Source organism: Amphibalanus amphitrite, unplaced genomic scaffold, assembly GCF_019059575.1.
Source record: "Amphibalanus amphitrite isolate SeventyFive unplaced genomic scaffold, NRLGWU_Aamphi_draft 000000F_arrow, whole genome shotgun sequence".
NCBI lineage: Eukaryota > Metazoa > Arthropoda > Thecostraca > Balanomorpha > Balanidae > Amphibalanus > Amphibalanus amphitrite.
Window position 1 is genome coordinate 3691343 of NW_024881498.1, and position 26904 is coordinate 3718246.

Here is a 26904-nt window from a genome sequence, read left to right on the forward strand (position 1 = left end):
GAGCCGCCCTCACCGCGGCCGGGGGCGCCGCGCGGACTGCATTCTGGGGATATGTGCGTGCAGCGGCGGACGGCCCCGGTCGGCAGCGCTGTCCATTCCAGCTGACCGTGCGGCTCCATTGTACAGCCGCGTGGTATTTTAATCTGACCTCATGGAGGCCATCGGTTACACGGTCTGCATGGGACGGCTATAGCGCATCAATCACAGCCTCCGCATGACAGGGGCGGAGGACGGCTGGCCCGCAGCGGCCGGCGCAGGCACCGGCAGCCGCTCCGGCCCACTCGTACTTACATTCAGCAGAGCAGCACAGGCAACCGCAGCAGCCCACTCGAGCATTCAGCACAGCGGCGGCTCTGACATATTGAAATAGATATCGGGGACATCAGTTGTACCATATTTACTTCGACAAATAAACGTTCCTAATATTGCTTGGTTCATGGTTGTCCATTTTTTACGGTCAAACTGGTCTGTATTGTCTTTTCTGTCGCTTATCTTCTTGACACGTTACCTCGTGTTCTCGAGATCAGTAGATGGGCTTACTGACCTAAGTTTTTTTTTTAATAACTAATAGCCCATCGTATGATATCCCGTCACAGGTTATAGGTGGAGGGGCAAAGGATATGTAGCACATACTGCAACAACATAGTGCAGCACAAGACGCAATTCCCAAGTGCACCACCATGGGCACCGCCAGTACAACCAGCAGCACCAGCACTCAGCGGCACCAGCACCAGCACCAGCACCAGCACCACCAGCAGCACCGGCACCAGCACCAGCAGCTAGCACCAGAAGCGGGAGTAGCAGCGATGGCGGTCATTATCCTGAGCTGCCCGGCGATAACCATTGGCGAATGGTGATTGTTATGATTGGGTATCAAACAATGGCGAAAGTGGCAGCCGAGGAGGACGGGCGGTAATGGCTGCATGATTAATGACCTCTGTGCGGCACACCGTCTCGCAGCACCCGCCGCACGCGATTCATTCGGGTCAGTCTCCCGCTGCTCAGTCCCCTGCACAGGCCAGGCGGGAGGGGAGACTCATAAAGAGGGGGAATCTTTTAACCCTCGCATGTGTGCGGCGTTTGCCAGCTTCTAATGTGTAGGGGGGGGGGTCGGTTGGACCCCCCCTTGCCGTTTGGCCCCTGATCGAGCTAGAGCTTCGCGGAAAAAACGAGCGTGTTGCCCGTCACGAGAGGAAGCCGATGATACCCAATTTTAAGGTCTTAGGTCATTGGTTGACCTTCCAGGTCAGGTCAATGACCCAAAGTCGGGAAAATCGGGACCTGTTAGAAAGTCGTAAAGTGTGGCTGCTAAGGGGTTTTTCGGGGTGCTGATCACGAATATCATGTTAGTTTTGATCACAGATGATGTCTTTAGCATTTAGATTTAGGTAGGGTCAGGTCAGGTCAGGTCAACCACTAGGCGTCGTGACGGGTATTCGTAGTACGTGTCAACCGCCTCTGACAGCTTCGTAACATGTTACGAAGGCACCAAAACTACTTCGTAAATGTTCAAATGGTTGCTAAATTCGAATTCAGCTCCAAAAACTAGCCTAGAAACATGTACAGCTCGAAAAAGTGAACCGAGGTCACCCGAGGTCACCAAAGGTCAATGACCTGACCTGACCTTCAGGTGACCTTGACACCCACCTTAACCCGCGCCCTGGTGGGGTCTGTTTATAACGCGACCTGGTGGGGGGGGGCTATTTTTTGCCCCCCCTCGTATCTCCGAAACTACTGGACGGATCTGCAAAATTCAGACGGCGTTCGAAAGGCCTGTCAAATTTGTCGAAGGAAACCAAATTTCATTGACCTCGGGGTCACCGATGACGTCACAGGTCAGGTCAAAGATGAAATGTTTCACCGTTCACGGGGCTTCTAGGGAATGCGCTATAACACCGAGGAAAACGCATTTTGTCGAGAATCAGCGGTAGGGCGTCAGTTGCCTAGTAGATATGTTGCTATTAGAGGTCACTGGCAATACCAGGTCAGGTCACAGGTCAGGTCACATGAGCCCAACTTTACTAAGGTTGTGTGATACATGTTTTATGGCCAATTTTTCATTTCCAACTCAATGGTGTTGGTTATAAGACTATCAGGTACGGCTTAGGTCAGTTTCTGGTGAAGTTCAGGTCAAGGTCAGGTCAAGGTCAGGCCAAAAAAGGTCAAATTTTAAAGTTGATAGTTTTGCATAAAATGGGTATTGATTCGATGCAGCTCGTCACGGGGAGTCTAATGGTGGTCTTTGTTTTGCGCTACGGGGTCTAGAATTGCTAAAAATTGAGTTTGAAAATTTGACGTCATCAATTTTGAACAGTTTTTTCGCTATAACTTCGCCAAAAAAGAGCTATCAATCTCAAATTTGGTATGTGGATGGAAGGCGGTAAGGACTATCACATATATTCCGGTTTTTGCGAAATTCAAAAAACTTTTTGGATTTTTCGATTATTATATCCAAAAAATCTATTTTTTGATTTTTGGGGGTCAAAATCCAAAAATTTCAAAAATCCGAGATAGCAGTTTTGTAGCCCTGTCCAATCTACAGCTTTTATGTCTTTATCATTTTTCTGTATTTGCAAAGCTATAGGCCTGACAGCTCTTCCCGCGAAACCTTTTTTTGGGTCGAAAACGGCAGAACATGACGTCACTCTGACGTCATTTCCGGCCAACCTATCATAGCCTTTGGAAAAATTTTTGGTCACAATGTGTCAAATTGATGTCCGGGAGGGTACTGAAAGTTTGGTGACGATCGGCGCAGCGGTTCTGGAGATATATCGAAAAGTCTGGAGGGGGGGCAAAAATAGCCCCCCCCACCAGGGCGCGGGTTAATGCATGGAAGCAACATTAAATCACATGTTTGAACGTTTGAAACCACGAAAAGCTTGCAAACGCGCGGCTAATGCGAGCCGACATACGCAGAATCGCGATTCCGGCCAAACATGGTCTCGGAAAAGAGGTCACAGGTCAAAGGTCATTTGGGTCAGGGTCATGAAATTTTCAGGGTAGGTGTAAAACTGATCAATGTGAGGGTACTGAAAGTTTCGTCGCGATCGGCCGCTTTTTACGCGAGTTATTTGCGAAAAACCATGGGGGTCCATCCGACCCCCCCCCCCTACACATGCGAGGGTTAAGGAACTGAAGCAGGAGTCCTCTGAGGGTGGTCGAGCTGAGTTTTATGAGTTAATAGGAAATACTTTTTGTGGTGCAAAATATTTCTGTCTGAGATGGATTTTCTTAGGAAGTGGGGAAGTTTTCTAAGATTTTTTCCCTCCTGGGGTAGTGTGGTGAGTACGTTCGTTTTTTTTTGCGGACAGTGTCTAATTCGGCATCCCATAGGTAGGCACTGGATGCCTACTCAGTGCTCTGTTCCTATTGCTGTAACTGCTACTTGAGCGGTGTGTTTCGGCAGAGGCCTCTGTCGTTAGCACTCACGGTCCACCCCCGCCCCCGCCCCCCATCCGCCGCCGATTCCGGAGTCCACCCACCTACTCCGGGTCCATCTCCGTCTCCGGAGTCCACCCACCTACTCCGGGTCCATCTCCGTCTCCGGAGTCCAGCCGCCGACTCCTGAGTCCACCCGCCGACTCCGGCAGCGGCCTGTTGTGACTCGGCGGCCGGCTAATTGTCCCTCGCCGTGCCGCCGTGCCGCCCTCAGCTCTCTGGGGCGGCGGCTGCGGAGCCGGAGCTGCAGGGCGCCGCCGCCGGCCGCGTGGCCGTCCGGCGCGGCCCAGCCATTACCGGCGACCACACCATGAGTCGCCACAATCGTAATCACGGCGCGCCGGCCGGCCGGCCGAGTGGCACGCGCCACCACCGGTGTCGTCGCTCATTACGGCGATGGGATTGAGCCATGCAGGGCGGCACGCGCCGCACGAACTGTCGTGATCGCCAGACGGGGTGGGTTGGGCGGTGCAGCGGGAGACAAAGACGGAGACGGGACGGAGACGGGACGGAGACGGGACGGGACGGGACGGGACGGGACGGGACGGAGACGGGACGGAGACGGGACAGAGACGGGACGGAGACGGGACGGAGACGGGACGGAGACGGGACGGAGACGGGACTGAGATGGGACGGGACGGAGACGGGACAGGGACGAAGTACTGTTTGAGTGAACGCCAGAGAAAACGAGAAGCGACTGGGAAGGCGGACCGAAGTATCTGACACCGTGACGTTGATGGCCGGCCGGTATGTGCCGCCCGTACCGGTGACAGTCTGCCGTTACTGTTTACGCTGGAGAGCAGGCCAGTGACGTCACCGGCGCTCGGAGGACGGGCTGTTGACAGCGGTGTTGCCGAGATGTCCTCGGAGAGCGGCGGCGCGTCCTCTGCGGAGGAATGCTTTCATCGCGCCTGCCGGCGGCGGCGCCGACCGCCCGCTCCGTGGCCGGTACACGGTTCGGCCATTTCTCCCTGTCCGAGGCGCCCGCCGCTCCGGCCCGTGTCGCTCGCCCACTCTGAACTCATTATTTTTAGATAAACATCTGTGACGTTTCATTAGCGAGGGTGACACGTCCCACTAAGGGCCAACTAGGTGTCCTTCGGCGAGCCACGGACATGGGCACAAGAAACTGATGACGGACTGCCCGTGTCAGGGAAGAATGGAGGCGCATTAGTGAGCTGGTTAGATGATAGAGGACACCGGGCCTATTATGTTGGCCGTGAGGCATCACGCCAACTCATGCAACTGGTCGAGCGCGGGCCGGTTACTGGCCGCCACTAATGCACTCGGTGCTGCAGTCGCCGGCTGGGGAGTGGGGTCGTCCCCTCCCGGCCGGCCGCGCCGCGCCGCCCGCCGGCCCACAGCGCCTCCCCGCAGCCCCCGATCGCATGCCTTTTCTAACAAATGTGTTTACAGCAGGTAACCCTCAATCTTATTCCTCATCCATGCCCGGGCTCCTCCTCCTCATGAATAGGCCGTCTCTCAATCATTGTCGTTCACGCCTCTTTATTACTTGCAGAGCTGGCGTAATTTTCACTGTTTACGGTCTCCTCAACAAGACGCTGCCTGTAGCAAATAGCTGCTTTAACATAATTGCCCAGATATAATCATCGTGTGCATATGATCGTAAATTTAGGCATGCTCAAGCAGCAATCGATTTATAAGTTACTGCTAAGATTGACAGCTGCCTAATGTGAAGATAATGCTGGATTGATACCCCTTGCAAAGAGATACCCCATAGCACTCACATGTGTGTGATTAGTTTGCTAATGTAAGATGGGCTGTTTTATCTTAAATCAAATTAATGAGCAGTCATGTTTTACGTCTTAACTCCTGTCTTAATTTACTGATAGGAATAAAAAAAGGTTTCACATATTGCTACCGTTAGTTAGTGCTCGCTCAAAATGTGTTGATTCCTTGATAAACTCCAGTAGCTAACGTCTTTTAATTAGTTATTGAATATCACGCCTTCTTTATTGCATAAGAAACTTACAAATCATGTCTTCATTTATTTCTTTTGACGTTTTACGGTTATAGTAAAGCCGAATCAGCAAATACAAATGCTCAAGTCTGATTTGTTCATGCAATGGGCATCCGTGCTTAAAGGATATAAAGGAACACAACATATGGTCTATGGGATGTTTATAATTCCCATTTTTCATATGCAGAATGCCCAGTAATGTTAACCCTCGCCCTCGTTGGTGCAACCCCCCCCCCCCCTGAGGTTTTTCGAAAATAGTGCAAAAACGGCGGCGCGCAGCGCCGCCAAATTTTGGGTACCTTATGTGGCAAACCTTGCGCATCTTTTGATAAAAAAAATTGACCGGGTCATGTCAGGTCACGGAGTTATGACGTCACAAAGGGAACAGCCTCCGGCCGGATTTTCACAAACTGAGTGCCAACGCCCGAGGTTTCCTGCCGGTGGTACGGACATCGGTTGATGGATCGTGATGAAACTTCCCATGCATGTTGGGGCAAGTATTGGCTATCATATGGTATAAAAAACTTGACCGGGTCAGGCCAGGTCACGGAGCTATGACGTCACAAGAGGAACAGCGTCCGGTACTATTTTTGAAAAGCGCCCGAACCACTATTTTGCTAATTCTTGTCACCTCAATGGGAATATGCAGCAATATTAGCTTCTATAGGGAGCAAATGGACCTCCCAAATCCAAAAATACAATCAGATTTCAAAAATTTAAATTTTGCTTTTTCGAATTTCTGCCGCCGACTGTGACTTTGCCGACTTCCGGCGCTCCCAACGCGCCATTTTTAGAGCTAAGGAAACGAAATACATACCAAACGATAGAGAATTGATCAAGGAACACGATAGTGAAGGTTTCAAGTCGATATCTCCCACCGTTTTGCCGAAATCGCCGCGGAAAGTTGAAAAAGTCTATTTTTTTTCCGAAAATTTGACCTTTGACCGGTCAAAAGTAGGTCAAATGTTGACCTAGGACCAAAAAATATACCACCAATCGCGAGATCTCGGCGAGAGCAATCCGTTGGTCTTTTCCGCTAAGCTCTACGACGCTCCGTTTTCAAATGCCAAGGGGGGGTCGCACCAACCCCCCCCCCCCCTGCATGGGCGAAGGTGGCAGATCGCCGTTTACGGGCGAGGGTTAACCCTCGCATGTGTAGGGGGGGTCGGATGGACCCAGGGTTGTATACGACTCAATCAATAGCAATCAATTCAATCATGACAAATTTGGGAAACCAATCAAATCAATCAAGTCAGAGCAGTTTTCGGGAATTGATTCAATCGACTCAAACGCGACAATGAAAGGAATCAATCAACTCAATCAAACGACTCAAACCAAGATATACATTAGGTTTTTTGCCCCACCAACTTGGAAAAGTGTCCATAGCAGTCTGGTGTACCTACCTACCTACCTACCTACAGAAGAAACAAAAATATTGTCATTTAAAATTATAAATTGCCATGCCATTCAAAGTTTCTATGTAATAAGGAAGGATACCTAGTGATGGACAGGTGGATCATGATATTGAGGTTCAATGGGTAGAATTGGAGCAGAAGTTTCATTTAATGGGTGCAAAATAACCCAGTAGTTGACTTCAACAAACGCCCCTTAACCCAAATCACCACCTTTCACCTAAAAGTTGTCAATTTAATTTTGGCCATATTCCAGCTAAGTCATCAGGCCATCTACCCCATGTAAAGCCCCCGTCTGTCTCTTATGTGAGTTATGCGGAGCTCTTCTGAATTGAACCCTGAACATAATGAACCTAGCTAGGTTGGTTACATGCCACACTGACACCATATTGATATGAAAGTGTTGAAAATGTGCTATAAATTTGACAACTTCATTAGGTATGCTTTATGAAGACATCAGGAAAGCAGGTAGGTACCTACTTACCTGCCTAGATGTGTCACTGGCTACCAACAGTACCAACGAAGGTAGATAGGTTATATGTGAAGAATTCAAAACATTTTATTGCAATACAATTTGAAACTGTTAGGACTGGGGGATAGGGATGAGCATTAAAAATATATTTAAAAGGAAATGGAAAGGACAGGGACTCTGGAACCACAGGATAAGTTAATGACAAAGGAAGAAGAACAAGGAAAATTAAATGCCGTTGGTGCAACTGCGAAAAAAAAACAAAGAAAACGTTTTGCAAAGAAGTATGCTAAGCTTTTATAAATCCTTATTCTTCGTCTTTTGATTTTTTGGTAAGATGACGTCATTGATTATCATGTAGTATGGTAGATCATCATAAAATAAATCGGTTGTACAACACCAATTTCGTTTTAACCCTCGCCCATGTAGGGGGGGTTGGTGCAACCCCCCCCCTGAGGTTTTTCGGAAATAGTGCAAAAACGGCGGCGCGCAGCGCCGCCAAATTTTGGGTATCTTATGGGGCAAACCTTGCGCATCTTTTGATAAAAAAAATTTGACCGGGTCATGTCAGGTCACGGAGTTATGACGTCACAAAGGGAACAGCCTCCGGCCGGATTTTCACAAACTGAGTGCCAACGCCCGAGGTTTCCTGCCGGTGGTACGGACATCGGTTGATGGATCGTGATGAAACTTCCCATGCATGTTGGGGCAAGTATTGGCTATCATATGGTATAAGAAACTTGACCGGGTCAGGTCAAGTCACGGAGCTATGACGTCACAAGAGGAACAGCGTCCGGTACTATTTTTGAAAAGCGCCCGAACCACTATTTTGCTAATTCTTGTCACCTCAATGGGAATATGCAGCAATATTAGCTTCTATAGGGAGCAAATGGACCTCCCAAATCCAAAAATACAATCAGATTTCAAAAATTTAAATTTTGATTTTTCGAATTTCTGCCGCCGACTGTGACCTTGCCGACTTCCGGCGCTCCCAACGCGCCATTTTTAGAGCTAGGGAAACGAAATACATACCAAACGATAGAGAATTGATCAAGGAACACGATAGTGTAGGTTTCAAGTCGATATCTCCCACCGTTTTGCCGCAATCGCCGCGGAAAGTTGAAAAAGTCTATTTTTCCGAAAATTTGACCTTTGACCGGTCAAAAGTAGGTCAAATGTTGACCTAGGACCAAAAAATATACCACCAATCGCGAGATCTCGGCGAGAGCAATCCGTTGGTCTTTTCCGCTAAGCTCTACGACGCTCCGTTTTCAAACGCCAAGGGGGGGTCGCACCAACCCCCCCCCCCCTGCATGGGCGAAGGTGGCAGATCGCCGTTTACGGGCGAGGGTTAATTATTATTTCAATTGAACTAAAACCACTTAATAATATTCGGTAAAATATTTTAAGGAAAATGAAATATGTTATGCCTAGGCTCTCAGGAGAAAAGGATCAACAAACGTTCTGCTGCAAATTAAACAATGCAGCAAATTAGCTATTAATGTAAACGTAATTAGCGAGACGAAAACGGCGCTTTTGTTTCAGTTATTTTTGTAGGGGTTTCAGATAGTTATAGAGTTCAGTGGGTTGTTTCTGAGGAGATGTGGAGATGTGAATTAGTAATTAATCACACTTTATTAGTATATAGGGCCTTGCACTTTATCATCTGGATTAAAAAAAAAATTTCCTGCTGAGTGCAGAAAGGTAGGTAGGTTAGGTGCATCGCCAGGTTCTACCACAGGATTGGAGCAGTTATTGCAGTTGAAAGTCAAAGTTGGCTGTTAATGTTTAGGCCCTGTTCTTTATTTGGCCATCTACTCCATATTGCAGTTGTGATGACAAGCAGTTTTCAGTGTAGTTTTGTGATCTTTGATGTCATCAATTGGTGTCATTATTTTTCGTCAACTAAAACTTATTTCAACTTTCCATTCAATCGACTCAATCATACGAGTCACTCTAATTTTCGGGAATCAAATCAGTCAACCAGTCGCTAAAGTCAAACGAGTCAGTCAACCAGTCATCTCGAAAAATCAATCGACTCAATCCAATCAACTCAAAATACGCGCTGAATCAAATCAATCAATTCAATCGACTTGATTGGTATACAACCCTGGATGGACCCCCCCATGGTTTTTCGCGAATAACTCGCGTAAAAAGCGGCTGATCGCGACGGAACTTTCAGTACCCTCGCATTGATCAATTTTACACCTACCCTGAAAATTTCATGACCCTGACCCAAATGACCTTTGACCTGTGACCTCTTTTCCGAGACCATGTTTGGCCGGAATCGCGATTTCTCGTATGTCGGCTCGCACTAGCCGCGTGTTTGCAAGCTTTTCGTGGTTTCAAACGTTCAAACATGTGATTTGATGTTACTCCCGTGTGTGTCAAGGTCACCTGAAGGTCAGGTCAGGTCACTGACCTTTGGTGACCTCGGGTGACCACGGTTCACTTTTTCGAGTTTTACATGTTTCTAGGCTAGTTTTTGGAGCTGAATTCGAATTTAGCAACCATTTGAACATTTACGAAGTAGTTTTGGTGACTTCGTAACATGTTACGAAGCTGTCAGAGGCGGTTGACACGTACTACGAATACCCGTCACGACGTCTACTGGTTGACCTGACCTGACCTGACTCGACCTGGTCTAAATGCTTCAAGACATCATCTGTGATCAAAACTAACACGATATTCGTGATCAGCACCCCGAAAAACCCCTTAGCAGCCACACTTTACGACTTTCTAATAGGTCCCGATTTTCCCGACTTTGGGTCATTGACCTGACCTGGAAGGTCAACCAATGACCTAGGACATTAAAATTGGGTATCATCGGCTTCCTCTCGTCACGGGCAACACGCTCGTTTATTCCGCGAAGCTCTAGCTCGATCAGGGGCCAAACGGCAAGGGGGGGGGTCCAACCGACCCCCCCCCCCCCTACACATTAGAAGCTGGCAAACGCCGCACACATGCGAGGGTTAAATAAGTACTACATGTAGCTCGAAGCCCAACAGTCAACAAATCGGTTGAAATTAGGTGTTTGTTTTCTCGCTTTCTTTTTTAGCTCATTGGTCTAGTGTGTAAGAATCGCCGATTGGTCTTGAACGTTTCCACCTAGTTGACGAAAAATTAAGTCCTGCATGAGCTTTTGATGAAATTTTATATTGTTGGAAGAACAAGAGGGAAGTGCGCAGTGAAATGAGGCATGCCCTTATCATCATGCCTCATGTGATTTCGCGTGTCAATCACATGAGGACCTTTTATTGGCGGAGGCATGACAGGTATCACGCGTGTGCTCTCAATCTATTATCAGACAGCCTTACAGACGCTACATTTACTGGCGCTTTGCGGCAAATCATTTGTGTTTTAGCATACACTTAGGGTTCATTTATGGCGACCTTATTAATTGCTTTACGGCTGTCATTTAAGAATAAAACTACTAGAACTATACAAGGGTTTCCCTGGCATGCTTCATTTGTGTACTATGAGTCAATATCTTGAGTTAACGAATGCATGAAGCAATCTTACGTGAAACAATCAAAGAAAATATCTGCTGTTCCGGATGATGCGCAAGCGAGATGTAATTTGCATCGCTCTAAATGTGGTACTGCTACACATAGCACATTCATCCATTGATGTCAAGGTTCTCATTAAAAGATGTAACGAGGTTTCGACTCGGGCTGAAGATGTTGCTAAGGAAAAAGAAAAGGATGAAAACAATTTTGATGAAGATGACCAGTTTCCTGGCATTGTTAGAAGGAGACTGGATTTGGAGCAGCAGTTTGAGATGGACGAGCCTGAGTACCCATTTCATTTAACACGTTGTCAGAGAAAACTTGCAATATCATTGTGGATCAAGAACAGGCCAAATGATTTTGGAAACACAACTGACGAAGATGAGCAACTCATTTACATTGACCATGGGTACGACGATGTTACAAATAAAATTGTTAAACTATTGAGCCCGGTAACGATCCGTTTTCGTCAGCAGCCAGTTCTTCAGGCATATCCTTTCAGAAACATCCACGTTGTTAATGGTCTGGTACATGAAGAAGTAATTAACAAAGACGAAACACCCCACTTTAAAGGCTGTGACGACACGTCATCATCGCATCCAACATGTTCGTATGCATATAAGAAGGGAAAACCTATCCCTTACAGTCAAGGTTTTTGTTGCTACTGCACAGCATCGGGGAAGCCGCCAGCTCATATTTTGGCAGAGCAAGTGTTGAACAACAGTATGCAGCCTCGCCTTTCATCAGCTCGACCCGTGCGGAGTGATGCGGATGATATACTGGGTTTGAAAGAGATTGGACAATCCGCATTCGGTAAAGAGGCACCCGGCCTTTCCGTGATTGATAATGCGGAGCACAATGAACCAGGATTACATGCTCGTCAAGTGAGACAACAGGAGAGCGTAAAAGGCGATAGCGTGATCGACGCCTCGGATGCATTGCCAGACAGCATGCATCGCCCGAAAAGTCCGAGCCTCTCGGCCGTTGTGAACTCGGGCGGCCGAGCGTCACGGAAGCGGCGGGCGGCCGAGGGCGGTCGCCGCAGCCGACAGGTGCTCAGCACGCAGCGGCGCGGCGGTCAGGACTGCACCGCGGACACGCCCGTTGGCGTCGACCCGGACAGGTACCTGTCGTCGGCGCACTGCCTGCGGCTGCACGACATCTGGTACAACGTGAACGCCGTGCAGGTGCCGCGGCTGCGCCACTCGCTGCAGCTGCAGGTGTACGTGAAGCGCGAGCTGCCGGACGGCACCCAGCGCTGGGGAGACGTCACCGCCGGCCGCATCATCGCGCTCGGCACCGACTCCATGCACCACATGGAGAAGAACCAGTCGCTGGTGGCCACCTACAGCGGCAAGGTGCTGCGCCGCGAGAACCAGGTGATCCCCGCCGTCACCGACAAGATGCTGCTCATCCCGCAGATGACGGGCAGCGAGCGGACTAAGAGCGAGTACCCGCAGCTGCAGGGGCCCGGGGAGTACCTCCTGGTCAGCAGGACGCTGGTCGACATGTCGGGCAAGTCGTGCGACAAGATCGGCGCCACGTACAGCACGTTCGCGCTGCAGAAGGACCGCTGCGAGCGGCCGCGCGGCTCGTGCCTCAACAACCAGCCCATCCAGCTGTGGGAGCGCGACAAGAGGTCCGGGGGCGCGCTGCGCTTCCGACTCACCGACTACGGCACGCCGCACGAAGACGCCATTGAGGTGAACCGCGCGTCCGGAGAGTATCTCCTGCTGATGAAGCACACCTACCCCTACACCAGCTATGTGGACGTCGAGGTAGATGCTGATGACATCGGCATTCTCCGCACCGGGATGCACGCCCAAATCACCAACGTCTACACCAAGAGTGGTGAGCAGCTGACGCTGGTGACGACAGTGATCACCAACACCGGGCTGGTGTCTTCCACCTTCAGCGTGCAGATCGCCTCCTGCACGCACAAGGTGCCCAACAGCAAGAGGATCACCTTCAACCTGGCGCCGCAGAATCAGGTGACCATCAACATCACGCTCAACCACGGCTCCGAGATCATCCGAGACAAGATCGTGTGCTCGGCGCTGGTGCGCAACAGCGAGGACAAGATGGTCGCGGCGCGCCGCATCCACGCCTACCCGCACGATCGGTGCGTGTGCGTGTGGTTCTGCCTGTGCGCGTGCGCAGCCGAGCGGTACGCGTGCACGCCCATGTCCCTGTCGCACTACCGCAGTTCGGGCTTCCTCGGCTCGATCCCCTCGCTGTACAAGTCGCGGTTACCGTTCATCGCTGAGATAGTGCTGGACGTCGAGCTGGTGCTCATCACGCTGACCATTCTCGGACTGCTGCTCGGGTCCCTGAAGGCGCTGGCCGGGATTCTGTTCCCAGACTCTATTGGCCTGTTCGGGCTCGCCATGTGCAACGACAAACCGCGAAAGATCGACCACTACTATGAGCAGGAGCTGCGCCACTTCCCCGTCGAGTACGACCGACAGGGCTATCCGGTCCACCCACTCACTAAGACGCCCACCGTGCGACGCATGAGTGGCTCGCTGCTCTTCTGTCTCAATCTGACGTGGTTTTTCTACATCCCGCTGTCCTGCTGGTACTGGGTGCGCAAGAGCCGCGGCTGTCTGCCGGCGCCCTGTGCGCGCGCGCTCTGCTGCTGTCCCGAGCTGGAGGGGTCGCCCCGGTCGCAGAGCGGGCGCCGGTCGCTGCTGCCCTCCGAGCAGGGCGGCATTCCGTCAGACATGTCCGAGTACCGGGCCCAGAGCTACGGCGGCACGTCCACGCAGGACATCGCACTGGACCAGTACCGCCAGAGCCGCGACCACCTGAGGACGTCCTCCAACAGCTCGCTCGGCTCGAGCATCAGTCGGACGGGCACGCCGGCCACGCGCACGTCCGCCAACAGCCTGTCGCGGACCAGTCTGAGCAGCCCGAGCGGCACGGGCCGGCGCAGCGGCTCGGCGCGCTCGCTGGGCCGGGCCTCGGCCTCGTCCCCGGCCAGGAGCTCCGGCTCGCTGTCAGCCTCCGCCAGCAGGAGACTCAGTCAGACGCAGGGCTCGTCCAGCGGCAAATAGGGCCGCGCACGCTGGTCGGTTGAAAGTGAATGTTGTTATGTGTACATTTGTGGTAGATTCACCGTCTTTGGTGAATGAGTTGTGCTATACTAAAGCTGTGTCTCTGGACTGAAAGAAACTGGTGCGCTGAATAGCTTATAGCGGGGTGAATGCTACTTTCACCAGTGGTATTATGTTAACTGCAGCGTCGCAGAACTAGTGACAGATTGTGTTTATTTTGTGGGCTCTCACTGATTGGTGCATGTTCGGATGCTTCTGGAAAGGTCGCATGTCTGGTGAAATGAGATGGCGATCTTAGATAGGATGAATGTGATGGATGCAAGTCCGGATTTATGCGCCCAAATGCAGCCCAGGCTGTTTTGTAAGCACGGCCAGCGTAGCCTGGCTGCTGTGTGCCTTGCGACCATAGTTTGCATATATACACATGCCTATTGAGAAACTGTTTTCCGGTAACACTTTTGAAATCGCTGGCTCTCAACCAGCACTGCAGGGAAACTTTGTGTTTTGGATTTAACGCGGTAAACGAGATTGCATGCCCGTCAACAATTACGTTGAAGAAACTAGTTGCCAAGTACAATGGCCCATCAAATGCGAACGTGCTGACTGGGAACGATCACGTGAACTGGTCGCCGGCCTGCTCTCCCCTCAGTAGAGGGTCGCGTGAGGCTCACAGTTATGTGCCACTGCGTCATAAACGGCATTCTTCACTTTTAATGAGCCCTGGCCTCCTGCACACCATGTCGAGATGCAGCAGTGCATTTGCTGTTGCAAGACGTTTCCACAAATGCGTGGTCCCTTAACGATGATGTGTTTTTGTTGTTGGGAAGGAACCTGCCACCCTCCCAGTAAATAATTACTTACCTGCACGAATACACAATAAATCACATAGCCCTGTCAACACTATTCTTCCCGAAACAGGGCGAGTATAAATAGGCAGCGGTTAGTTGGAATATGTACTATGTAGTGCACTTTACAAATATCAAATAAAAACTCCTTTTTGGAGCAGAGTAGATAGCTTACAGCTATTTTCTGCTCCAGTCTCTCCTCGCTGTTGTAAATCCCAGAATAATTAATTTCTCGTACATGAGTTGCTGACGTAAAAATAGCCGTTCTGCAGAGGAGTTGCACGCTACAGGCAGCCGATGGGCCGTAAACAGGCTATCGATGGAGAGAGTGTAGCCATGGGCACGGGCGATCGACCGACACTCGGCGGGCGGAGAGGCGGCGGTCGCCGGCGCGGCGGTCGGGCGGCAGCCCGTGGTCTGTGGGAGGTGGGGCACCAGCGTCCAGCACAGAGCGACAGCGGGGTCCGACCCGCAGACCACGGTCTGTGGAAGGTGGGGCACCAGCGTCCAGCACAGAGCGACAGCGGGGACTGGGGGAGGTCAGACAGAGCCGCGCACCAGCGCTGAGATGGGGCGGCCAAGTCCGATCTTCATCAGCGGCGATGGAGGAGGTCTGAAACGTGGGGTGACACCTTTGAAGGTACGGCTCTCCAGTAAAAGTCTTGTTGGTTTTGCTTTTTCGGACATATCTGGTCCTATATAATGTTTAAATGCATAAGTATCAACCCGGATTATGTGTATGCACATTTACCACGAGACTGAGAAATTTCATCGTTGTATGCCAAATACTTTCCGAGATATCCACCAAAAACCTCATTTTCTGCCGTTTGGGGTATTCTGGCCGCAATCTTCCTGGGATCGCCTATGACATCCATGGTGCCACCTAGCGAGAGGGACGCGGAAACACAGAATCATGAATGAATCGAGCGCGTAGTAAACGGTGTATGGAAGGGAGACTCGGCAGAGGCTATCCGGGTGGCCGGCGCGCGGCGCGCCCTTAGGCATCGGCCGACCCTTCGGACCGCGTGGGGTCAGAGGTCGCGCTCGGGAAGTCTCGGCTCTGGGTTTTAGCGCTGTGCAGTCAGGAAGGGAGGGGAGGATAGCGCTAGCCCGACTGACTAGTATCTCGGCTGATTCGTGTGGGGTGGAACGGATCACAGAACGGGATGGTGGCTAGTGGTGGATGATGGGATGGTGGTTAGGTTATAGTGCGTACTGCGTAGAACGTAGCTGAACATGCTTTTTTCATGGCAAACAACATGCAGCATAATGTGCGGGATTATGCCAGAACTCATACAAAAAGGAACTAATATTTCGGCCGAGGGAGTGGATGAGTGCCGTGACAAAGCATGACGATGCTGCCAAAATCGGGATGCTTGTTTGCTCCCATTTTTTTTTATATTAAGTTTTAACCCTAACATGCAGCGCTTGATCCGAACTTAGAGGTCCCCGACTGACCTTGGACCTTAAAATCGCACCCGTCCGGTGCGCCACCTTTTCTTCAGGGGCGCTCTTCTTGGTTGTATCTGTTCTTACCAATAACTAAAGCAAATCGAATGTATAATAAAAAAGGCATACCTCAAACACAGTTTAATTCACATCCGCTCGTGTGCATACTTGTTTTTACCTATACCTTCTCGCATCATAATATATCACTTGAGTGCTTAACCTTCAACGGAATTTTGGGTTTTCTGCATATACCCCGGCCGAGGGGGGTGGGGCGATTACGACCCCTCTCCGTCTTTTTGCCCCTAATTGTGCTAGCGCCTTGCGGATAAAACTGAGCGCGTGCGTCGTATGAGATGCAGCATCTGGTACCCGACTTGAATGTCTCAGGTCCACCGATAAATTCTGAGGTCAGTATAAGTGCTCCAAGTCGCGGGATCGGTTTTTGGTAAACAACTTCACCTTAAGTGGTTACAGAGCCAAGAGTTTTGCATGCTCAAACGCGTCGAATAGTTTACGCTTTGTTTTTGTTGAGGTCAATTTAAGGTGTTTACCTCAGGTCATGTCAGGGCAGAGCCACTCAGGCCACGAGGCTGACTCAAGGAGGTCATATCGCTTCTTCGATGCGGTAGGTCCTTACAAGTCCACTGGTGGCTTCCCGACTCGCTAGCTCAATTTGATCGGGACTTTTTGGTGAAATCTCCTGTGACCTTAGTGACGTCATAAATGAAGTCGCCTAACTTTAAGAATGGAAAAGTGAATGCTGGGGCTTGCAAAAATTGTATAAAATCGCAAATTCATGCGCTTGGGACAGCTTTAGATGGCTCCCGGCGCCAAAATAACAGTTTTCATATTTCCCAATTGATTAATAATCGTGAGGTTGCGTGACCGACCTGACTTCAGGTGACTCTTAAGAAAAATACGAAATAGCTACATACAAGTTGTGAGGCCTCTGGGAGATAGTAGGCTAGATCATATAAGCTTCATTCCCCGTTGAAAAGTCCCCTGGCACGAAGGGTGCTGCGACGTCGCGACATTTTGGGGCCTTACAGAGGTTCACTTTTGACGCGATTGGTCAACGGCCTGACCTTAAAGGGACCCTCCCACCTTAACATTAGTTTTGAGTTGAGATAGCCAAGTTTGCGGCCAGGCTCAGAAACCACCATTTATCCTGGTCGCAACCCCCGCAGCTTTATGGTGTTCAAGAAATTTCTTCCCTTTACTTGCAGGGTGGGACCAGCGTGGTCCCTATCTCTTAACCATTACGGGAATCTGATGACGTCATCAGGCTTTCGAACGTCCGTCATTAAGTTTGACTAAAACGTTTTGTAGCACGCGGTGGTATATGCTATTTGCGCGCAACATCTGCCGCAAACGCCGCACTTCTAAAATAAAGTCGCTAGAAACAGCGGAGATCCCAAAAAAGTAAACAAAAGTAAAAGTCTAATATCTTGAAAACCGGTGAATATTTTTCGGTGAAATTTGGTAGATATTCGTTGTCGCTCTTTCTGAACCGAGCGACATCACTTTCATGCCAATTCATAAACTTTTTTGAAGGTGGGAGGGTCCCTTTAACCTTCGCACTTGTAGGAGGGTGTCGAACAGACCTCCTACCCTCAGTTTTTCGCAAATAACTCGCGCAAAAAGCGGCTGATTGCGGCGAAACTTTCAGTACCCTCGAGTTATTCAATATTACGCCTACCCTATAATTTGCATGACCCTGACTCAAAAGACCTTTGACTTGTGACCTGTTTTCCGAGACCATGTTTGGCCGGAATCGCGTTTTGGCGTATTTCGAGTAGAACGCGTTTTATTGTCTTTTTGTGGCTCTAAGCGATCAAACATGTGAAAGGATGTTGATCGCATGGATTCTAGTGGGTATCAAGGTCACGTGAAGATCATTCAGGTCACTGACCTTTGATGACCTTTGTTCACTCTTTCGAGTTCTACATGTTTCTAGGGTAGATTTTGGAGTTGATTTCGCATTTAGAAACCGTTTGAACATTTAAGAAGTAGTTTTGGTTCACTCGTAACATGTGACCTGACCTGACCTGACCCGACCTGGCCTAAATGCACGAAAACATCATCTGTGATCAAAACTAACTTGAATTTCGTGATCAGCACCCCGCAAAACCCTATAACAGCTTCACTTTACGAAGCTCTAACAGGTCCCGATTCCCCGACTTTTGAGTTATATTGACCTGTCAACCAATGACCTAGGACCTTAACCCTCGCCGGCACAGGCCATTTTGCGTCCTTCGACGGCACAAGGGGGGTTGGTACGACCCCCCCCCCCCCCCTCGCGTTTGGCCCCTGATCGAGCTAGAGTTTCGCGGAAAAAACGAGCGTGTTGCCCGTCACGAGAGGAAGCCGATGATACCCAATTTTAAGGTCCTAGGTCATCGGGTGACCTTCCAGGTCAGGTCAATGACCCAAGAACCGGGAAAATCGGGACCTGTTAGAAAGTCGTAAAGTGTGGCTGCTATGTGGTTTTCCGGGGTGCTGATCACGAATATCGTATTAGTTTTGATCAGAGATGATGTCTTTAAGCATTTAGACCAGGTCGGGTCGGGTCAGGTCAGGTCAACCGGTAGGGGTTGTGACGGGTATTCGTAATACGTGTCAACCGCCTCTGACAGCTTCGTAACATGTTACGAAGGCACCAAAACAACTTCGTAAATTTTCAAATGGTTGCTAAATTCGAATTCAGCTCCAAAAACTGGCCTAGAAACATGTAAAACTCGAAAAAGTGAACCGGTCACCCGAGGTCACCAAAGGTCAATGACCTGACCTGACCTTCACCTGACCTTAAAGATTGAAACCCACCCCAATGTATGGGAGCAACATCAAATCACATGTTTGAACGTTTGAAACCACGAAAAGCTTGCAAGCGCGCGGCTAATGCAAGCCGACATACGCCGAATCGCGATTCCGGCCAAACATGGTCTCGGAAAAGAGGTCACAGGTCAAAGGTCATTTGGGTCAGGGTCAAAACATTTTCAGGGTAGGTGTAAAATTGATCAATGCGAGGGTACTGAAAATTTCGTCGCGATCGGCCGCTTTTTACGCGAGTTATTCGCGAAAAACCTTAGGGGGGGGGTTGCATCAACCCCCCTGTGCCGGCGAGGGTTAAAATTGGGTATCATCGGCTTCCTCTCGTCACGGGCAACACGCTCTTTTTCCGCGAAGCTCTAGCTCGATTAGGGGCTGAACGGCAAAGGTGTCCAACGGACCCTCCTCCCCCTCTTTACGATAGACGCTGGCAAAACACCAATATTGGCGAGGGTGAAATACAGCTGCTGTCATAAAAATTCAGCTTGAACCAAAGGTCAGGCTTGCCAAATTTCAGCTCTCGCAGCTGTCAACAAAAATAAACATGTGGAGGCGGCACCCGCTTCCCCCCCCCCCCCCTCCTCTCGGCCACTGCCAGCGAGGTTGCGTATCATAATGTTACAAAGCATCATATCAAGATGACACACCCCAGCAGCCTGAACAAAAACTTATTACCCACGCTAGTCTATCGGCACCATATAGCAAATGGTCGAGACTGTCGTCAGCCACGGACGCGCACTCGACCAACCCTCTGAGCCCGTTGACTGCGGTCTGCGGGTGACCTTGACATCTCTAGCCTGATCGGCGGCCGGCCGCTGTCGTGCGGTCGTTACACGCGGAGGGGAGAGTGACACAAAGTTCTACGTTATAGCTGACCTCTGACCTTTCCCTGCGCCCTGGTCACTGACCCCGCTCCATGTCGCTGGGCGGTGGCATGGCGGTGGAAACCGGTTCTAGCCTCTACACATGCCACCACTCTAACCCTCCCCTCCCCACGCTACTACGCGGCGTGGAGTACGCTCGTGCGTAACTGGGCGGAGCAAGGGGTCACGCGATACAGGGGCGGAACTGGTTGCCCTCCCGCTCGCCGAGCGACCAACGACTAATACCCTGGAGAACCGTACATGATCATGCTCGGCAGTGAGCATTCGACAGGATTGTTTTCTCAAACAAATACCTACATGCAATACGTTGGCGATGGACCATGGACCTCAAGTAAAAATGAATAATAAATTGATACATAGTTACTAAGTAGCCGTTTTCACGACGGGTTATTTGGTGCACATTTGGTGTACCTAGATTAGGTGCAGATTTGGTGCAGATTTGGTCAAATCAGGTTAATTGTGTTCCTTAATCAAAAGTTTTAATTTGGGTTGCACAGATGCTTATACGCGTATACCTCATTTTCAAATTATGTGACATTATTTTATATTAAAACCATGAAATAAATTTATGATATGAAGATATTTGCTATAAAAGTTCCTCACGCATTTTCTCACCACAAAAAATATGGTCAACAGGGTAATGTTTGGAAGAAGGAATTCGTCAAACTACCATCTAATATCATCGATCAAGTAACAGCTGATTAAAGCTTCATACTTATCTTGATCACGATAAAACCCACCAATCGTTTATTTAAAGCTGAAAGTGTGTCCAAACAAATCGTCCCGTCCGTTTCTCTCTGTTGCCTCCTGATGTCTTGATACGGCCGATGGACGGACGGACGGGCTCGGATGGTGTGCCGTCTCCAGCCTGGCCAATGATGAATTTTGATACAGGGCGCCGGGCGTTGATAAACCACAGCCGATAGAGATGTACTGATAGCGGCCGGATGATGACGGCTGCGCAGCGCCTAACCTATCGGCCGGGTCATCTCAGGTCGGCCCGGCCCGGCCCGGGCGGCGGGCGCGCAGGTGTCACCGGCTCCGCAGCGCTCCGAGGTGACGCTGACATGTCACGCGCAACGGGCAGCGCCGGTGCAGAGGTGACCTATCGCGGAATGCACCAGTTGTTTGTCACCGCTCCACGGCAGCTGTCAGAGCCCAGGCACTCTGTCTGTCCAGGCTTGGTGTCAGCCTCATATTCTGCTTCCTCCGGCTAGGTTCGCGTTTCGCCACATTCCCGTCCCATTCTGTTCTTGAATCGGATAGACCGGATAGACCCTAGACCGCCATGCACGTTCCGGTATAGTTCATCCGGTCCGGTTCCGCCCCTCCGCGGGCTCCAGCTGCGCCTCCGTGGAGTGGAACGTGTGTTGCACAAGGCTCGACCCCTTCCCCTGTTTTTGGGCGCCGCTGCCCCTGTTTTTGGGCGCCGCTGCGTGGCCAGATGGGCTCCGATTGGACACGACTGGGGCGCCGGGTGTGACCGAGGGGCCGCGCCGCAGCACGTCTCCGCTGCGCCGCCACCGCCGCCCACCTGACAATCTGCGCCATCGGCAGTATCGTCACGGCGACCCCGAGCAGCCACCCTCCTGCGGGACCTGTCGACATGCCGCACTGCGCCGAGACCTGGCGGAACGGGTCGGCGCCGAGTCCCGGAGCCGAGACCCGGCAATGGGTTCCCGGCACGGAGTCCTCGGCAGAGAGTCCCCGCGGAGCCGCGACCCGGCGGAACGGGACGGCGCGGAGTCCCGGGCACTAAGTCCCCGGCATTGGGTCCCCGGCACTGAGTCCCTGGAGCCAAGACCCGGAGCCGAGTCCCCGGCACAGAGTCCCCGGCAGAGCGGGCCGGTGGTGAGCCCTAAGGGGCGAACACATTGCACTGCCGCTGAACTGTTCTTTGTCACTATGTCTTTATTTGAAATCGTGCAGATCAGGACACTGTCTTCTTCCACTTCTCGTAGCTTTCTTTTTAGGTAATAATAAATAATTCACCTAAAATTTCTAGCAGGCAGTCCCGACAGGCTCACTCGAAATGCCGTAGTTCCGTTCTTCACTCATTCAGACGTAATAGGTGCATGTTCTGTTCCATAATTTCCTTTCTATGTACACGGCACTTTGTGACATGCAGTGTGCCGCCTTTCCAGTGCTGTGCAACTTGTCCCCGCGCGCCCTGGCCTCTTTCCTCTGTGCGCGGTCAGTTTGCCTCTCGCGCTGACGCACGGTGCCTGTCCCGGGTGGAGGCTGGTTCTCCGGCTGTCCGCTGCAGCCCAGCTGGTGGGCGCCGCGTTATCCTCGTCTCGCCGCGCCAGCAACGCCGTCAGAAGGCCACCGCGCCGGAAAGCCTAATCCGGCCGAGAGCAGGGCCGATAGGGCCGATTACGGCACGCCCCGACACGGCGGGCGACACTGATCCGTGCACATTGACCGGCCGAGCCTGTTCAGCGCCCAGACCCGCTCAGCGCCCGGACCCGGTCAGCGCCCAGACCCGGCCAGCGCCCAGACCCGGTCAGCGCCGAACCCGGTCAGCGGCCAGACCCGGTCAGCGCCCAGACCCGGTCAGCGCCGAGCCCACTCAGCGCCCGGACTCGGTCGGAGCGCGGCTGATATCGGCTCAGCTGGAATCAGCGGGGATCGATTCTCCTCAGCCTTGCCCTGGAAGAGTAGATCTGCTCAACGGTCCGTGCTTTATGCCTTGTGGTTACGCAAGCGGCTGGTCTTTTTCCTGGAAATGGCTATGGAACATGTCATACGCAGTTTACGCACTTCGTGCAAAACGCAATTGACAACTACCGGTCGTGCATTCCTGAATAAAAATCAGTGACTGAGTCGCTAGCGAAGAGGTCAAATCAAGTAAACTAAGTAGTTTATTGCTCAAACATCTGTATGTTACCATTTTAATAGGTGAACCGTGTAACCGTCATTTTTTTGCAACAAGTTGCAGTCCTGGCTTCCATTGTCTGCATTCCGGCTGGTCCAAGAAATCGATATAGAGCAGGTGAATGAACTTTGCTCGTTTCGCTCAATTTATAATGATGCTGAAGCTGTGAGATCGTATGGCTTGCTTTTCCATCTCACCAATTTCGTGTGAAAATAAGTCCCGCAATTCAATTGCTTGCTAAATGTGTTGAACTGTTTTATTTGGAATATAAAACTGGGAACATCCGGCTTAAGTATCAGCAGAGATATCAAAGCGCTCCGATGTCGCTATCGCAGCACGACCAATTCATTAACGCGGTGCAACAAGGCACGGAGTGCCGAGACTTTTATCCATTCTGTGACATCGACTGGCATTTCCGTGTCGTGTCGGCCTGTCATTTGCACATAGTTAGCGACGACGACGGACCGGGCGTCCGTAGCAACGACAGGTCGGCGTGACGACTATTTACGCTGGTTTCCGCGCTCAACAGATGAGAGGGGTCATGTAGCTGGATGCTTACAATCACCACATGAATTCGTGGCAGCAGTGCGCATTGCGCCACCGTAATATGTAGATCTAGACAAAAATGAAAGTATTTTTCATCTCCTTGCTCTCGACTGCTTTGATAGGTATGGACAGGCAAAGAAATATTTTGCATTTGGATTTCGAGCTGGAAGTAACGTCAATCGGTCGTAGATAGATTTACCCCCGTACTGACCACTGACTAGTGAGGCAATGTCTCAGCGCGGCCGGGAGCCAGCTGACATGTGTTAGTTGGCTCTCTGCTCAGGGCCGGCCTCTCACAGCTGCCTGTCGTTAGAGGCGATCTGGGGAAGCCCGCGGTTCGTCGTTCTCACCTGAGCAGCCCTGCTGCGCCGCGCCGGTCACTGCAGTCCGGCTAACGAGCTGCCAAGGACGTTCGCCAGCCGTCCTGCCGCGCTGCGCCATCGGACCAGCACCCCTGGAATGCCGCACTGCGCACACCGACCGGCCGGCACGTGCTACGTGACATTGACAAAGCTGGAAACGCCATGTTGAAACGCTTTTGACCTTGATCGTCCAGAGCATGCAACCGACCCGGGTAATGAGCGCTTTCATAGATGGAATATGCACGCCTCTATGCAATTGCATATGTAGGCATTGCTCCAGCTAAACATGCGGGCTTTTTTGTGAGAGCAGCGCCACGCATAACTCTTGAAATTTCTGACTAGCCTAAAAAATAAGCGTTGGAGCGTTCCTATTCACAATTTATTTGCTCATTTTGTTTGCAAAACGCCCAGACATTGTTCTTTTCGCGTTTTGGCCACAGTTTGAGCTGTCGGTAATCTCCAGTGACTTATGCTAAATTTTAAGTTAACCCGCGCTCCACTGGGGTCTGTGTATAACGCGCCCTACTGGGGGGGGGGCTATTCATAGCCCCCCCCCCTCCTAACTCTAAAACTACTTTGCCGATCGTCAAAATTCAAACGGTATCTGATAGCCCCGGAAAAACTGTCGGGCAAAACCTAATTTCATTGACCTCGAGGTCAACGATGACGTCACAGGTCAGGTCAAAGTAAAGATTATCGATGTTTGGCTTGTTAACATTTTGGGCTCTGGCTGCCGTCTTAACCCTCGCCCCGTTGGGGGGGGGCAATTTGGCCCCCCCTGTGGTTTTTCCTGAATAGCAAGAAAACGGCGGCGCGCAGCGATTTCAGTACCTTCCCGGGCATCAATTTGACACCTTCACACTAAATTTCAAGTCTTAGGTCACCTTAGGTCAGGAGTTGTTGAGGTCAACCTGAGGTCATGTTCGAGCAAAAATGAGCAAAAAACATGCAATCTTGAAACGCTCACCAAATCTACAGTTATCAAGCAATTTCAAAGTTCTTTATATGGTCTAGTAGACAAAAAGCGGCGCTACAAAACTATTATCTCGGATTTTCCAAGTTGTGGGTTTTTGATCCCGAAAAATTCAAAAAATGATTTTTTTTATAAAAACTCAAAAAAATCCAAAAAGTTTTCCGAATTTCGAAAAAACGGAATATATGTGATAGTCCCTGCGCTCTTCTATATACATACCAAATTTCAGATCGATATCTCGTTTTTTGGCCAAGTTATAGCGAAAAAAAAATGCTCAAAAACTACGACGTAAATTTTTTAACTCAATTTTTAGCGATTCTAGACCACGGAGGGCAAAACAAAGACCACTGTTGAACTTCCCGTGACGAGCTGCATCGATTCGATATCAATTTTATGCAAAAATATCAACTATGAAATTTGACCCAATTTGACCTGACCTTGACCTGACCTTGACCAAAACGTGACCTAAGCTAGCCCCAAAGGCTGCCTGACCCACATAATCGCATTTGTCATGTAATATGGACCATAAAACATTTATCACACGACACTTTCATATTGTGATCCCCTGCAGTGACCTGACCTCTGTGACCTGACCTGGTATCAGTGACCTTAAATAGCAAAATATGTGTTTGAAGAACATTTCCCCATCGATGATTTTCAATGAAATGCATTTTACACGATTTTGCAACGCATTTCTTGGAATGCCTGTAAACGGTGAAAATTCGACCTTTGACCTGACCTGTGACGTCATCGGTTTGACCTAGGTCAATAAAATTGGGTCACAAGGTAGTTCCCTGATAGGGCTATCCAACACCGTTTGCTGCTTGTCGCTAGGTTGCGTGGTTCTCGAGATCTTAGGGGGGCCAAATTGCCCCCCCCCCCCCCAACAGGGCGCGTTGCTCAGCAGAGCCCAACGGGGCGCGGGTTAAAAGTCAGATCAGGCTGATTTTTGGTTTACACACTCGTGATCAGATGCTTTAGATACTCTGGGGGTACCAAACTTGTACTTTGATTTTCAGGTCAGGGTCAGGTCATCACAGGTCACGGAAATCATCATAAGTCGGTCACGTGACACATGTTTTATGGTCCATTTAGGCCGTAGATTTCGAATTCGATGTCGTTTATGTCATTCAAGGTCATTTTGAGTTGAATTTGGCTTAGGTCAGGCCACTTCCAGGACAAAAAAAGGTCAAATGTTTAAATTGAAATTTTTCAACAAAAGAAAATATTCGGATGAAGGCTAAAATTGAACTCGAGAAAGATTAGAGTTAACCCGCGCCCTGGTGGGGTCTGTTTATAACGCGACCTGGTGGGGGGGCTATTTTTGCCCCCCCCCCCTCGTATCTCCGAAACTACTGGACGGATCCGCAAAATTCAAACGGCGTTCGAAAGGCCTGTCAAATTTGTCGAAGAAAACCAAATTTCATTGACCTCGGGGTCACCGATGACGTCACAGGTCAGGTCAAAGATGAAATGTTTCACCGTTCACGGGTCTTCTAGGGAATGCGCTATAACACCGAGGAAAACGCATTTTGTCGAGAATCAGCGATAGGGCGTCAGTTGCCTAGTAGATATGTTGCTAATAGAGGTCACTGACAATACCAGGTCAGGTCACAGGTCAGGTCACCAAGGGTCACAGGTCAGGTCACATGAGCCCAACTTTACTAAGGTTGTGTGATGCATGTTTTATGGCCAATTTTTCATTTCCAACTCAATGGTGTTGGTTATAAGACTAGCAGGTACGGCTTAGGTCACTTTCTGGTGAAGTTCAGGTCAAGGTCAGGTCAAGGTCAGGCCAAAAAAGGTCAAATTTTAAAGTTGATAGTTTTGCATAAAATGGGTATTGATTCGATGCAGCTCGTCACGGGGAGTCTAATGGTGGTCTTTGTTTTGCGCTACGGGGTCTAGAATTGCTAACAATTGAGTTTGAAAATTTGACGTCATCAATTTTGAACAGTTTTTTCGCTATGACTTCGCCAAAAAAAGAGGTATCAATCTCAAATTTGGTATGTGGATGGAATGCGGTAAGGACTATCACATATATTCCGGTTTTTGCGAAATTCAAAAAACTTTTTGGATTTTTCGATTATTATACCTATCCACAAATTTTATTTTTTGAGTTTTGGGGTTGAAATCCAAAAATTTCACAAATCCGAGTTTCCAGTTTTGTAGCCCTGTCGATTCTACAGCTTTTATGTCTTTGTCATTTTTCTGTATTTGCAAGGCTATAGGCCTGACAGCTCTTCCCGCGAAACCCTTTTTTGGGTCGAAAA

At 50.2% G+C, this 26904-nt stretch overlaps 1 protein-coding gene across 1 annotated transcript; it reads left to right on the plus strand.

Moving 5' to 3' along the window:
• The first annotated feature begins 10572 nt into the window (after positions 1 to 10572).
• Positions 10573 to 14304, plus strand: LOC122379490 (hapless 2-like). The gene has a single exon (XM_043361774.1). It carries the CDS (start codon positions 10857 to 10859, stop codon positions 13863 to 13865), a length of 3009 nt encoding a protein of 1002 aa, XP_043217709.1. The 5' UTR covers positions 10573 to 10856; the 3' UTR covers positions 13866 to 14304.
• Positions 14305 to 26904: the final 12600 nt, after the last annotated feature.